Source organism: Eumetopias jubatus, unplaced genomic scaffold, assembly GCF_037043125.1.
Source record: "Eumetopias jubatus isolate StellerSeaLion01/CBP00866 unplaced genomic scaffold, mEumJub1_p1.0 scaffold_13, whole genome shotgun sequence".
Lineage (NCBI taxonomy): Eukaryota > Metazoa > Chordata > Mammalia > Carnivora > Otariidae > Eumetopias > Eumetopias jubatus.
Genome location: NW_028274819.1, coordinates 82,241,460 through 82,256,847, shown reverse-complemented (window position 1 = coordinate 82,256,847; position 15,388 = coordinate 82,241,460). Strand labels below are relative to the sequence as shown.

Genomic DNA, 15,388 nt, shown 5'->3' with positions numbered 1-15,388 from the left:
TGAGCATGATTCTTAATTGGTAGTACAATATCTTAATATGTTTATGAAGTTCCATTCCACAGCACCTGCCGTTCAGAGTGGAATTCAGACTAGTGGTTGAGGACACCAAATCCAGAATTTCAGATCAGGTGCGTCATTGGTGTAGGGAGGGGCTTTGGGCGGGGCATCCTGATAGGGCGGAGGCGTCATTAGAAAGCGGTGGGGCCAGGCTACAGCTGTCATTACTCCAGTTAAGCTTAGTATTATTTGTGTTCGAGGATATGATGTGTAAGCAGCATTCTCAATGCAAACTAGTTTCCCTCAGCACTTGAGTGAAATATATAAGTACAGACGTTACGTCCTCCTGAACTGCCGAGAAACGTGAGAGCTCCAGGGATGATTGTCGCCCGCTATTTATTGGGAGGAGGCAGAAACCCGACTGTTTTTGAGAATGGGCTGTAGCGAGAAGTCCAAGTAGCCCCAAAGTTTTAATGAGAAGGAAAGTGGAACGCAGTCAGGGATTGGGAGCTACAAGACACGCTCCGCTTTGAAGCCGGAGAAAAAGTCGGGAGAGAGAGCCGCGCACGTAATTGCTTTCGAAGTCACCGCCACTCGAGTGCTGGAATTGTGAGTACTCTGCGCCTCCGGTCCTCCGACTGAAGTCGGAGAACTATCCCAGCTAGGAGACTACCTTCTCCTGCTCTCCCCACCTGACTGCCACCCTTCCTCTGCCTACCAGATGGAGGGCAAAGGCAGTAGCTGACCAGCGCCGCCCCCTACCGACCCGGGAGGTGGAGATCCCCCACCCCGCCCCACAGAGTCCAGCCAAATTCAACTTAACTTTCTCCTCCCGCTGCTCCTATATTTCCCACACTTCCTCCTCCTTCCTCTATCCCTCCTCCTTACGGACAGGGGAGGAGAAAAAGGGGAGTTCAGGTCGTCATGACAGAGCCGAAGGCAAAGGATTCCCAGGCTCCCCACGTGGCGGGCGGCGCGCCCACACGGGTCGGATCGCCTCTGTCGGGGCGCGGGGACGCTGGCTCCTTCAAGGCGAGTCAGACCTCGGACACCTCCCCTGTAGTTTCGGCCATACCCATCTCCTTAGACGGGCTGCTCTTCCCTCGGCCCTGCCAGGGACAGAACGCGGACGGGAAAACTCAGGACCAGCAGCCGCTGTCAGACGTGGAGGGGGCGTATCCCAGAGTAGAAGCCACAAGCGGTGCAGGAGCTCACAGCTCTAGACCCCCAGAAAAAGACAGAGGGCTGCTGGACAGTGTCTTGGACACGCTACTGGAGCCCGCAGGCCCGGGGCAGAGCCACGCCAGCCCTCCTACTTGTGAGTCCACCAGCCCTTGGTGCCTGTTTGGCTCCAAGCTTCCCGAAGAACCCCGGGTTGCCCCCACCACCCAGGGGGTGTCGTCCCCGCTGATGAGCCGGCCAGAGAGCAAGGCTGGCGACAGCTCCGGGAGGGCAACTGCCCATAAAGTGCTGCCCAGGGGCCTGTCACCGTCCCGGCAGCTGTTGCCCCTGACCTCTGGGAACCCTCCTTGGCGGGGGGCCGCAGTGAAACCGACACCGCAGCCGGCTGTGGTGGACGTAGAGGAGGAGGATGGCTTCGAGTCCGAGGGCTCCGTGGGTCCGCTTCTGAAAGGCAGATCCCGGCCTCTGGGAGGCACGGTAGCTGCAGGAGGAGCTGCGGCCACCGCTCCTGGAGTGGCCACAGGAGGCGTCACCCTGGTCCCCAAGGAAGATTCCCGCTTTTTGGCTCCCAAGGTCTCCCTGGCGGAGCAGGACGCTCCCGCGGCGCCCGGGTGCTCCCCGTTGGCCACCACGATGATGGATTTTATCCACGTGCCCATTCTGCCCCTCAACTCGGCCTTCCTGGCCGCCCGCACCCGGCAACTGCTGGAAGGGGAGAACTATGACGGCGGGGCTGCGGCTATCAGCGCCTTTGCCCCGCCGCGGGGCTCGCCCTCGGCTTCGTCCACCCAGGTAGCTGCCAGCGACTTCTCCGACTGTGCATACCCGCCCGACGCCGAGCCCAAGGACGATGGGTTCCAGCTTTATGGCGACTTCCAGCCGCCTGCCCTGAAGATCAAGGAGGAAGAGGAAGGCACCGAGGCAGCTGTGCGCTCCCCGCGGCAATACCTGGTGGCGGGTCCTAATCCCGCTGTTTTCCCGGATTTGCCGCTGGCTCTGCAGCCGCTACCTCCGCGAGCTCCATCGTCCAGACCCACGGAAGCGGCGGTGGTGGCCGCCGCACCCGCCAGTGCCTCTGTCTCCTCGGTGTCCTCGTCGGGGTCGACCCTAGAGTGCATCTTGTACAAAGCCGAGGGCGCGCCGCCCCAGCAGGGCCCGTTTGCTCCGCCGCCCTGCAAGGCGCCAGGCGCAGGCGCTTGCCTGCTGCCCCGGGACGGTGCCTCCACCTCCGCTTCTGCTGTCGCTGCGGGGGCGGCCCCTGCGCTCTACCCGCAGCTCAGCCTCAACGGGCTCCCGCAGCTCGGCTACCAGGCCGCGGTGCTCAAAGAGGGCTTGCCGCAGGTCTACCAGCCTTATCTCAACTACCTGAGGTAAGGGCCCCGGGCGGGGCGCGGGGATTCCTATGAGTCTCGCGAATAGCGGACCAGCCAGTTCGTCGCCGCTAGCTTTTGGCCCTCAGGGTCCCACTCACCCGAGTGGCCTCAAGAGGATGGGTGGTCGGGGCGGAGCACAAGGGTAATTTGGTTTCCTTTTACTTCCCTCCTCTCCTTACTATTTTAGGGACACAAAGGGGGCGCATAATATGCCTTTTTTTGGAGCGTGCCTCCTCAAAAATATTTTCTAAACTTCCCAAATCTGCGAGGCAAAACTAGCCCTGATTTAAAATGTGCAACGTCATTCTAGGTGCCGCAGTGGAGCGGAAAAAGCGCAGCGAGTTGGGGGCTTTATAAAATGGTTATTTTCTTAGAAGGACATTTACCGGGATTGTCTTTCTTGGAGAAGAGACTTTAAGGCATGGATCCTCCTGGAGGGGTGGTAGTTGATGTATGGTAGCTTGCCAGAACTGAAAGCATAACTTCACGGATTGGGACATTTAATGGCTCAATTTTCATACGAATCTCAAGGCTAAAGTTGTGTGTAATATGTTTACATTATGGATTTAAACATCAATCACTACCAGTGCACTGTATTCTATTATTGTTTCGGTTTCGCTACAACTTTTTTCACACAGGTTTTCAAAAACATTTTGATTTACATACTGAAGTAGTGGAATTTTTAAAGAATGTTCGCTTTAGAATCTTATTGCTGTGAATGGGCAAAACAGTGTCAATATATTGAACAATTCTTTAAAATGGCAAACACATATACTCGTGTAAGTAAACAATCATTAGGGGTTTGTTAAAAACTCAAAACAAAAGCTTTGCTAAGTACCACTGAACCCTTAAAACCGTGTTTATAGTTACCCAGGCTACAGGAAGGGAATAACATTTCATTTTTCAAAGAGTAAATTTATTGTTCTATATAAGGAGTTTTGCAGAAATATTTTTTTAACAGAACCAATGAACCTTTGCTTTCCTGAACATAAAATTATATATTATTCTTTTATGTTGGTGCTGCTGATGAATGACTAATAACTTGCAAATGTGGTGAATCCAGTAACAGTACACCAAGTTTAATTTGCATGTCTTTCAAGGGTGTGTATACATTCACTTCTATTTTAAAATCCCCTTTCACTCTGTCAATTCTGTTAAGAAAACTTTAGTATTAGCTAGTGGTGCACCTAAAAATAAATGGAGTACTTTGTTTTGCATTTCAAGGCCGGATTCAGATGCCAGCCAGAGCCCACAGTACAACTTCGAGTCATTACCTCAGAAGATTTGTTTAATCTGTGGAGATGAAGCATCAGGCTGTCATTATGGTGTCCTCACCTGCGGGAGCTGTAAGGTCTTCTTTAAAAGAGCAATGGAAGGTAGGTTCCTTTTTCCTGATCCTTTATTTTTGGTTTAATTGTAAACCGAGACCATCTATTATTTTTTAGATTTTAATTATCCCTTGCTTCTAAGAAATGGTGATATTTCCATATAACTTAAAATATATGACTATGTTTTAACAATGTTTTTATTTATAATACTCAAAATTGAATGTGGTTGGATATTTTAATTGCATACTCTGACTAGCCCTTTCAATATTAGACTCAAGTTATACTAATCTTGGGGACAATGTTGCTATTGTTCATTACCTATTTAGCTTTAAAGAAACAGCTTGGCTGTAATTGTATTTTTATATTTCTATTATATATTATATGTAACATGTACTAAATTTAAAATTTTAATCAAAAGAAAAATGGTAAAAGTCATTGAAATTATGTATATGTATTTATATGTGTGTGCATATATATATCTGACACAGTTACAAATTTTCTACATAATTTTGTCTTTTCTCTACATTCATATCTATGTAATACTTATATAATGGTAATTCTAAACAAATTTTTAAAATTCTCTTTTTGTTTGGTATATTTTTATAAGGGGATAGGAGTAAACAGTTTAAAGCAAATGAAAAATTTGGGTATCACAATAACAGTTTCTGAAGAAGTAGTTTGCTATAAGGCCTTCATATTTTTAAAATCATCTAAATTACGTATTTACCTAATGATTTTGAATTGACTTACATAATGTATTTTGGACTTGAACGGAGCTGAAATGAGTTTAGGGTTTCCTCTGGAGTGAAGAGATCACACCTGGACAAGGAACAAAAGATCTGATTACCTGCTTTTTTGCTTCCTGTTTGTGAGGGGTTTTTTTTGTTTTTGTTTTTGTTTTTAATTTCAAGAGCCTTCTATTTATAAGTAGGGAAGGAAGGAATGGGGAATTTTTACCTTAACGAAATTTTCAAAGGAGTTTGATGTGCATATTTAATATGCATCAGAAGAATATAACCTAAAAGACATTTTAAATTCACTATTCTTGTAGATGCGTTAAAAGGTGATTCTTTACAACTATTATACCTTTTTGGTAAAAATGATTTCCAACCATTTATTAGTAGTATTTGTAATAATTCTACTTAAATTAATTCTTCTTAAAGAATATTTGCTTCATACTTATCTAGATTATGATTTTTTTTTTCCACAAAGGATGAATATACTTAACTGATACTGAACAAATGTATTCAGCTTTGGGAGGTTTTAATTGCATTTTAAGTTAATTGAAGCACTGTGTATAAAGAGGCTACATGAGAAAATGGGACACCACTGAGAGTGACCCCAACTTTCCTATTGACATTATTTAGTCATAGTTACAAGTAGGAGTTCTTTGTGTGGAAGAGTAGATTCTCCAGCACATAATTGGAGTTACCATTTCCATGTGACTTTAGTTTTGGTTTTTTGAACATTCCTTTTGACATTAATAGGATTTCCTTCATTCTTACAGTCTCCTTAGAGTAGTCTAATTTTATAAGTGAATGACGCCTGTAGAATACCCTGTCTGAAGGCCAGTTTTTTTCTAGCCCAGCTCCATCTCTTTATAGATAAGCAAGTCCCAAAGACATAAATTTGAATTTCCAAAGAGCACACAACTTGTTAGTAACTAATTGTTAGTCAGCATAGGTTAGATACTCTTTCACTGCAATGCTTATAAATCAGAAATGGTGTGCACAAGTAGATATATGATGAATGCTACTTAATTTTCAGAAGTTACTTCAAAATGTGCATATAGAACCAAGAGCACCCTAAGTAAAATACAAATGCTTTTATAGTATTAAAATAGTATTCAGAAGCCACATAAAATGTCTTCCCAAATTTACTCTTAGTAAGCATTTGTTGGACCATTACTGTTGGCATGATCCTGTTTTAGTTTTGAGTAGTAGAAATGAAGTACCTTTATTTGGCAATATTTACAAAAAGGAACTCAAGATGGGTGTTTATAAGTCATTCATGAAATGAAAGCAAGATTACAAAATGATATGAGTAATTTCATTCACTCAGCAGGGTTTTTTTTTAACTTAAATTTTAATTTTTTAAAAAAGATTTTATGTATTTGACAGAGAGAGGGAGAGAGCAAGCACAAGCAGGGGGATCGGCAGGCAGGGGAGAAGAAGGCTCCCCGCTGAGCAAGGCACCCAATGCGGAGCTCCAATGTGGAGCTCGATCCCAGAACCCTGGGATCATGACCTGAGCCAAAGGCAGCAGCTTAACCAACTGAGCCACCCAGGTACTCCCATTCAACAGTTATTTTATAACTCTTATATTTAGATCTGTGGCAAAGATATTCTTCCCTTGACTTCACCTCTCTCTGCCTTAGATATGAAATGACGATAACAAAGCTACGCCTCAGGGTTGTTATAAAGATTAAATGAGTTAATACATGCAAAGTTTTGAAATAAATGCCTAGTATATTGTCAACTTCAATTGGTGTCACTTCTGTCAAGGAGCTTATGATAGAGTTGAGGAGGTAACATATATGCATGTATTTTTGCATATAAAATAGAGATTCTCACTAAATGCCCAGATAAGCAAATTTGTAAAGTAGTTAAGATTTGTGTGGTTTGTGAGTTAGTGTGTTTAGCGGGAGGAAGTTGGTTGTAGGATGGAATGTGCTTATTCTATAATGACAGGAGAAGACTTCATGGAAAATATGAACTTCATTTGATTACTAGAGAACAAGTAAGATTATTGATCTCTGGGCATTGAGGAGGGCTTTTAAGTATATATGTCCAAAGAGAAGTGAAAAGATTAAGATTTGACTGACTAAGACTTGAAGAATTATATTAGGAAATCATTAAAATTAAAGGTTGGGAAGTTTAATTGCTGGTGTTTGAATGAATTGGGATAAAATCAGTGATTTAAGACAAGTTAATAGAAGTTTCTGGGAATTTTCATGACTAAGAAAGATGAGTAGAAGGACTTTAACAGTTGGAAAGAAATGGGTGTGAAATCTAAAGTAGGGGTAGTTCAAGGTAGAACTATGTGTGGATGCCAATATGTCCAGAAATGGAAAATTGGTGGTCAAAAATATAAATATTGTTACCAAGGATAATAATGGTAATAGCAGGGCACCTGGGTGGCTCAGTTGGTTAAGCGTCTGCCTTTGGCTCAGGTCATGATCTCAGGGTCCTGGGATCAAGCCCCATGTCCGAGTCCCTGCTCAGTGGGGAGCCTGCTTCTCTCTCTCCCTCTTCCACTCTCCCTGCTTGTGCTTGCTCTCTCTCTCTCAAATAAATACATACAATCTTTTAAAAAAGTGATAATAGCATTTTAGAGTACTTTCTATGTACCAGGGACTATATGTTTTATGGGTGTTTTAATTCCTTTAATCCTTATAATCATTATATTTTCAGTTTACCAATAAGGAAACTAAGGCCAGAGATGTTAAATTGCCTTAACCATAGTTAGGAAGTGGTAGAGTGAGGATTCAAACCCAAGTGGTGTAACTCCAGAATCTGTGCTACATTTCTCTCAGTTATACTACATTTCTCTTAATAGGAAATGCTGTTTAAATTTCAAAGAAAAACAATAGAGGGTTGTAAGAAAAAATGTGAGCCAAATGATAAAACATCTAGAAAGGTAAAAGTGAATCCTAAAAGAGATTGCAAGATGAAGAGTGATTAAAAGTGTGTAATATAAATGGATGGATGATACTAACTTCACCTTTAGGACAGCTATGAGAAGACATAGGGGACCAAGAACCAGTTTCTTTACCTCTCCTCCAAGTTGGGAGTGAGAGACAATAAAGCCTGTAAAGAAGTCACCCAGGAAAACTGGGTTTCTCTTGGTATGAGACAGAAGACAGAAGAGGCAGAAAAGGAAAGAAAAGAAAAGGAAAGACAAACCACTCTGGAAGTGAGTGTTTGGGGGTGGGAAGAGATGACCTCTCTTAACCTAAGAAAATGAATTAGCCAAAAAGCAATTGGTTGAATAGCCCATTGCATTCCTTTACTAAGACTTGGAATGAACCAGGAAGTGGTCAAAAATTGCCTTAATACCTTTCAAGGAGATGAAGTCATAATGACCCAACCAATTCTAAAAATGCAGGCCATGACTTCATAGTAAGATGGAAAAGATCATTTCTCATTGGCTTTTCTGTGTATGTACTGTGACTAGCTTGGTGCTAGGAATATACTAGATATTCATAGATATTCAGTAAATTTGTTCTAAATTATCCTAACTAATGATGCCAAACTCTTATTCTTTAGATGCTCTTTACTGTGACAGCATTTGTAGTGAATAAATTTGATGGAATATGGGTGGGGAAATTGTGTAATACAATAAACCTTATTTAGAAGACACTAAGTAAGTATTGATGGATTTGTAATTATACTACATTATTAGCATCATTTTTATTCCAGGTATATTGAAGTATAATTGACAAATAAAATTGTGAGATATTTAAAGTGTACAATATGATAATTTGATATATATGGTGAAAGGATTCTCCTATCAAGTTAACACATCCATCACCTCACTTATTTATCTTTTTTTCTTTTTGGCAAGAATATTTAAGTTTTACTCTCAGCAAATTTCAGTCATATAATGCAATGTTCTCAACTAGTCACCATGTTATTTATTATATCCTCAGACCTATTCATCCTAAAAGTTTGTACACTTTTACTAACCTCCCCTTATTTCCCCTATTTCCCAGCCCCTGGTGACCATTTTTTACTTTCTATGAATTTGATTTTTTTTTATTCCATGTGTAAATGATACCATGTGGTATTTGTCTTTCTCTGTCTGGTTTATTTCATTCATAATGTCCTCTAGGTTCATCTAATTTGATTTGTTCATGTATTAATAACCATGTATTTATTGAGCACCTGCCTTGTGCTAGGCATTATGCTAGGTACTAGTTGAAAATGCAGTAAAATGGGACAGACCTGGCTAGCTGCAGCCCTAGTGGAGTTTACAGTATAGTGGAGGCAAGAAACACTCTATCAATTAGCATTTATATAATGAATTATAGATGTGTTAAGTGAATAGTTTAAGCAATGCCTGGAAAACTAGAGAATTGACCCCTCTGTCAGAAACTGGGAATGATGGGAAATATCTTTTAGGTTTAGAAAGACACCATCATAAGTAGACTACAGAGGAAACTGGATAGAAATGAAATATTTTTATGCATAAAGTATTTCTTTCAAAAGTTGAATAGAGTTGGTATCAGAGACTAAAAATGAAACTGATTTGGTAGCATATTCTCCCTGTTATGGCTTCCAAAAGAGAAATAATGAACATTCAAATTCATTTAAATATTTTGTTATTTTAAGAGAAATTTTAGGTTTATAGCAAAATCAAGAGGGAGGTACAGAGATTTCCCATATACCTCTTGCCCTGGCATAGCCTCCCCTATTATTAACATTCTCCATTAGAGTGGTACATTTTTTGTTACAATTGATGAATGTACTTCAATTATGAACACTTCATAATCACCCCAAATCCATAGTTTGCATTAGGGTTTGCTCTTTGTATTGTACATTCTATGGGTTTGAATAAATATACAATAAAATGTATCCATAGTTATGGCGTCATACAGAGTAGTTTCACTGCCCTAAAAATCCTCTGTATTCTTTATTCATCCCTTTTTGTCCCCAAATCCCTGGCAACCAGTGATCTGTTTACTCTCTCCATAGTTTTGCCTTTTACAGAATGCCATTACTTTCAATTAGTAATATGCATTTAAGTTTCCTCCATGTCTTTTCATGGCTTGATATCTCATTTCCTTTAAGTTCTGAATAATATTCCACTGTCTGGATGTAACACAGTTTATCCATTCACCTGCTGAAATGTATTTCGGTTGCTTCCAAGTTTTGACAATTATGAAGAAAGCTGCTATAATGATCCATGAGCAGGTTTTTGTGTGGACATATGTTTTGTTTTGTTTCTTTGGGTAAATACCAAGGAGTATGATTGCTACATTTGATGGATGTTTAGTTTTGTAAGAGATCTTCAAACTGTCTTCCAAAGTGGCTATGCTACTTTGCATTCCCACCAGCAATGAATGAAAATTCTTGTCACTCTGCATCTTTGCTATCATTTGGTCTTGTCTGTGTTCTGGGTTTTGGTCATTCTGATAGGTGTATAGTAATATATCATTGTTTTAATTTGCATTTCCCTGATGATGTATGATGTGGAGCATGTTTTCATATACTTATTTGGCATCCATGTATCATTGGTGAGAAGATGAGAAGCCCATTAAGGACTTTTACCCATTTTTCAATCTGGTTGTTTTCTTATTGTTATGTTTTAACAGTTCTTATATATTTTGGATAACAATTCTTTATTAGATACGTCTTTTGCAAATTTTCCTCCCACTCTGTGTCTTTTTATTCTCTTGAAAATCAATGTGTTTTGCATAGCAGAAAATTTTACTTTCAAAGAAATCCAGTTCCTCAGTTCTTTCTTTCATGAATCATGACTTTGAACGTTGTATCTAAAGAATCATTAATGAAACTTAAGGTCATCTACATTTGCTCCCAAGTTATATTTAGGACTTATATATTTTTTATTTTGAGTCTTATATTTAGGTCTGTGATCAATTTTGAGTTAATGTTTATGAAGAGTGTAAGGTCTATGTTTAGATTCACTTTGTTGCATGTGGATGTCCAGTTGTTTAAGGACTATTTGTTGAAGAGACAGTTTTTGCTCCTTTGTATTCCCTTTGCTACTTTGTCAAAGATCAGTTGACTGTATTCATGTGGGTCTATTTCTAGGGTTTTCTATTCTGTTACATTGATCTGTCTGTCTGTTCTTTCACCAATACCACACTATTTTGATTACTATAGATTTATAGTAAGTCTTGAAGTCAGGTATGTCAGGCCTCCAACTTCAATATTGTGTTGAATATTCTGGGTCTTTTGCGTCTACATATAAACTTTAAATCGTTTGTCAATAACCATGAAATAATTTTCTGGGGTTTTAATTGGGATTGCATTGAATCTGTAGGTCATATTGGGAGAAGTCATGTCAACAATATTGAATCTTCCCATCCACGAACATGGAATATTGCTCCATTTATTTAGTTATTTTTTTCATTAGAGTTTTGTGATTTTCTTCCTATAGGTCTAGTACGTATTTGGTTATGCTTATACTTAAGTACTTCATTTTTGGGGTGCTAATATAAATGATAGTGTTTTAAATTTCAAATGCCATTTTTCATTGCTAGTATATAAGAAAATGACTGACATTTATATATTAGCCTTACATCCTGCAACCTTGCTATAGTTGCTTATTAGTTCCAGGACTTGTTTTGTCAGTACTTTTGGATTTTCTACATAGAATATCATGTCACCTACAAACAAAGATAGTTTTATTTCTTTCTTCCCAACGAGGATACCTTTTACTTCCTCTTTTTGTCCTATTGCATTAGTAGGACTTCCACTCCAGTGTTGAAAAGGAGTGGCAAGAGGAGATACACTTGTCTTGTTCCTGGTCTAATGGGAAAGCTTGTAGTTTCTCACCATCAAGTATGACATCAGTTATAGGTTTTTTGTAGATATTTTTTATAAAGTTGAGTAATTCACTTCTATTTCTGGTTCATGAATGAGTGCTGGATTTTGTCAAGTGCTTTTTCTGCATCTATTGATATGATCACGTGATACTGCTTTTTTAGTTTGTTGATGTGATGCAGCACATTAATTTTCAAATGTTGAACCATTCTTACATGCCTAGGGTAAATCCCATTTGGTCATGTTGTGGATTTCTTTTCAACATTTTTGGATTTGATCTGCAAGATTTTCTTGAGGATTTTTGCAACTATGTTCGTGAGAGATATCAGTCTGTAGTTTTCTGGTACTGTCTTTGGTTTTATATCAGGGTAATGCTGGCCTCACAAAATGAATTAGGAAGTATTCCCTCTGTTTCTATTTAAGAGATTGTGGTGAATTGGTATGATTTCTTCCTTAAATATTTGGCAGAATTCACCAGTGAACTCATTTGGGCATGATGCTTTCTGTTTTGGAAAGTTATTAATTGCTGATTCAATTTCATTAATAGATATAGGCCTATTCAGATTATTTATTTCTTCTTGTGTGAGCTTTGGCAGATTGTCTATCTCAAGGCATTGGTCCATTTCATTTCAGTTATCAGATTTGTGGGCATAGAGTTGTTCATAGTATTCCTTTATTATCTTTTTAATGTCTATAGGATCTACAGTGATATCCCTCTTTCATTTCTGATATTAGTAATTTGTGTTCTCTCTCTTTTTATTTATTTTTTTAAGATTTTATTTATTTATTTGAGAGAGAGAATGAGAGAGAGTACATGAGAGGGGGGAAGGTCAGAGGGAGAAGCAGACTCCCCGCCGAGCAGGGAGCCGGATGTGGGACTCGATCCCGGGACTACAGGATCATGATCTGAGCCGAAGGCAGTCGCTTAACCAACTGAGCCACCCAGGCGCCCCATCTCTCTCTTTCTAATTAGCCTGGCTGGAGGCTTATATTGATTTTATTGATCTTTTCAAAGAACCAGCTTTTGGTTTTGTTTTTTTCTTTATTGACTTCTTGCTTTCAATGTCATTGATTTCTGACCTAATTTTTATTTTTTTTCTACTTTCAGTGGCTTAATTTGCTCTTCTTTTTCTTGTTTGCTAAGGTGAGCTTTGATGATTATAAATTTTAGCTCTTCTGTTCTAAAATATACAGTTAATGCTGTATTTCTAAATGCTATAAATTTCCCTGTAAGCACTGCTTACATAATACTATATACCACCGATTTTGCTAATTTGTGTTTTAATATTTTTAAAAAGATTTTTTAAATTAATTTATTTTTTATTATTATGTTAATCACCATACATTACATCATTAGTTTTTGATGTAGTGTTCCATGATTCATTGTTTGCGTATAACACCCAGTGCTCCATGCAGTACGTGCCCTCCTTAATACCCATCACCAGGCTAACACATCCCCCCACCCCCGTCCCCTCTAGAACCTTCAGTTTCTTTCTCAGAGTCCACAATCTCTCATGGTTTGTCTCCCCCTCTGATTCCCCCCCTTCTGCTAGCTTCCCTTCCTGCTAGCTTCTTCTTTTTCTTTTTTCTTTTTTTTTAACGTATAATGTATTATTTGTTTCAGAGGTACAGGTCTGTGATTCAACAGTCTTACACAATTCACTGCGCTAACCATAGCACATACCCTCCCCATTTGTTTATTTGTCAGAGAGCACAGGCAGGGGGAGCGGCCGGCAGAGGGAGAGGGAGAAGCAGGCTCCCCACTGAGCAGAGAGCCCAGCGCAGGGCTCGATCCCAGGACCCTGGGATCATGACCTGAGCTGAAGGCAGATGCTTAACTGACTGAACCACCCAGGCATCCCTTCAGTTTTATTTAGTTCAAAATTTTTTTTAATTTCTCAAGATTTTTTCTTTGAATCATGTGTTAATTAAAAGTGTGTTGTAAAATCTCCATCTCCACATGTTTTATTTTCCAGTTGTCTTTCTGTTTAACGTTCAATTTCACTGTGGTCTAAGAGCAGACATTTTATAATTTGTATTCTTCAAATTTGTTGAAGTGTGTTTTATGACCTAGAATGTGGTTTATCTTGGTGAAGGTTCCATGTGGGTTTGAGAATGTGTAATCTGCTGCTGTTGAATGAAGTAGTCTATAGACGTCAATTATATCCCGATGAATGATGTTGTTGGGTTCACCTGTGTCCTCATTGATTTTTTTTTTTTGGCCTAGTGGATCTGTCCATTTCTGATAGAGAGATGTTGAAATGTCCAACTATAATAGTAGATTCATCTATTTTTCCTTGCAGTGTTATCAGCTCTTGTCACAAAATTTTAATGCTGTGTTGTTAGATCTTACACATTAATGATTGTTTTGTCTTCTTGGAGAATCAACTCCTTTATCATTATGTAATGCTCCTTTTTATCCTTAAGAACTTTCCTTGTTTTGAAGCCTGCTCTAATTATACATTCAAATTTTAATGGACCAATTCATGAATTATTTTTTCTGTCTTTAGAGCTCTATAATGTTTTCTGTGTCTTTTGTACTCCACAAAATTATCCAACAATCCCTCCCACCATAACTTCTTTGATTAAAATTTGGGCTCTTGAGAAGATGATTTGCCAATAATCTTATTTAATTTTCTCTCCAGTAGGGTCTACCCTTGAACAGTTTTTCTGTTATCCTAAAAATAAACATGAAGTAATTCACTGGACTGGACTTCTAAACTTTATAAATAATAAATATTCTTATTAATAAATACCTGTAATTTATACTTATGCTACAGGTCTCTCAGTTTAATATTTAGTATGAATAGTAAGCTGGTTTTAAGCACAATTTTGCATTATGACCCATTAAAGTCTCCATTTTACTGAAAAAGAAGTCGCAGAAAGATTGCATTGGGGATCATCTGCTTAATGAATTTGCTTATTTAGGGTTGCCAAATTATTAATGCCTCTTCAGAACCTGCATCTTAACACCACTGCAAGAATCTGAGGGGGGAGGCATTGGTATCAAGACATACATGCTAATTCTAACAGCTAGTGCTTCTGCTTCAGCCTTTGAGTTATTATACTTTAATTACTCAAGTAACACAATAATACATTCTCCTTAGGAATGTATTAGTAGGAAAGGAAAAAAGTTATCAATAAGGTTTTAGTCCTCTTTGATCAATACTTCTAATCTGTTCCCTTCCCTACCATTATTCTCTACCTCTATCTTAGTTTTTAATGTGTGTATGTGTGTATGTGTATATAATGTTGTTTGCATATGTCCATACATAAAAGGTATCCTATATGTAATAATCCTTCATCATTTTTTCGTGCAACAATGACTTGAAGCTCTGTGTTTATTTATAGTCCTGGCTTGTTTTTTATTGCATAATATTTCATAGTATGATAATCCTTTTATTTATTTTTTAAATTCAATTAGCCAACATATAGTTTATCATTAGTTTCAGATGCAGAATTCAGTTAACCATCAGTTCCATATAACACCCAGTGCTCATCACAACACGTGCCCTCCTTAATGCCCATCACCCAGTTACCCCATCAGCCTCCCCTCTAGCAACCCTCAGTTTGTTTCCTATAGTTAAGAGTCTCTCGTGGTTTGTCTCCCTCTCTGATTTCTTCCTTTTGACTTTTCCCTCCCTTTCCCTATGATCCTCTGTGCTATTTTTTATATTCCACATATGAATGAAACCATATGATAATTGTCTTTCTCTGACTGACTTATTTCACCCAGCATAATACCCTCCAGTTCCACCAATACTGATGTAAATGGTAAGATTGCATCCTTTTTGATAGCTGAGTAATATTCCATTATATATATATACACACACACACAGACACACACACATATATACTACATCTTCTTTATCCATTCATCTGTTGATGGACATCTGGGCTCTTTCCACAGTTTGGCTATTGTGGACATTGCTGCTATAAACACTGGGGTGCAGGTGTTTCTTCAGATCACTACATTTGTATCTTTGGGATAATACCT

The 15,388-nt window shown here is 39.3% G+C and overlaps 1 protein-coding gene across 3 annotated transcripts in view; it reads left to right on the top strand.

The window, feature by feature from the left end:
- The first annotated feature begins 921 nt into the window (after positions 1-921).
- The window catches only part of PGR (progesterone receptor), a 110,365-nt gene continuing 95,898 nt past the window's right edge, over positions 922-15,388 (top strand). For 2 of the 3 annotated variants that reach the window (XM_028119624.1, XM_028119623.2), the window contains exons 1-2: positions 922-2,549; positions 3,777-3,928. In XM_028119624.1, coding sequence (XP_027975425.1) covers positions 922-2,549; positions 3,777-3,928 — 1,780 coding nt within the window. Of the gene's footprint in view, positions 2,550-3,776; positions 3,929-6,527; positions 6,531-15,388 lie in introns of those variants that run through there. The other variant, XM_088017415.1, reaches the window with a different exon arrangement.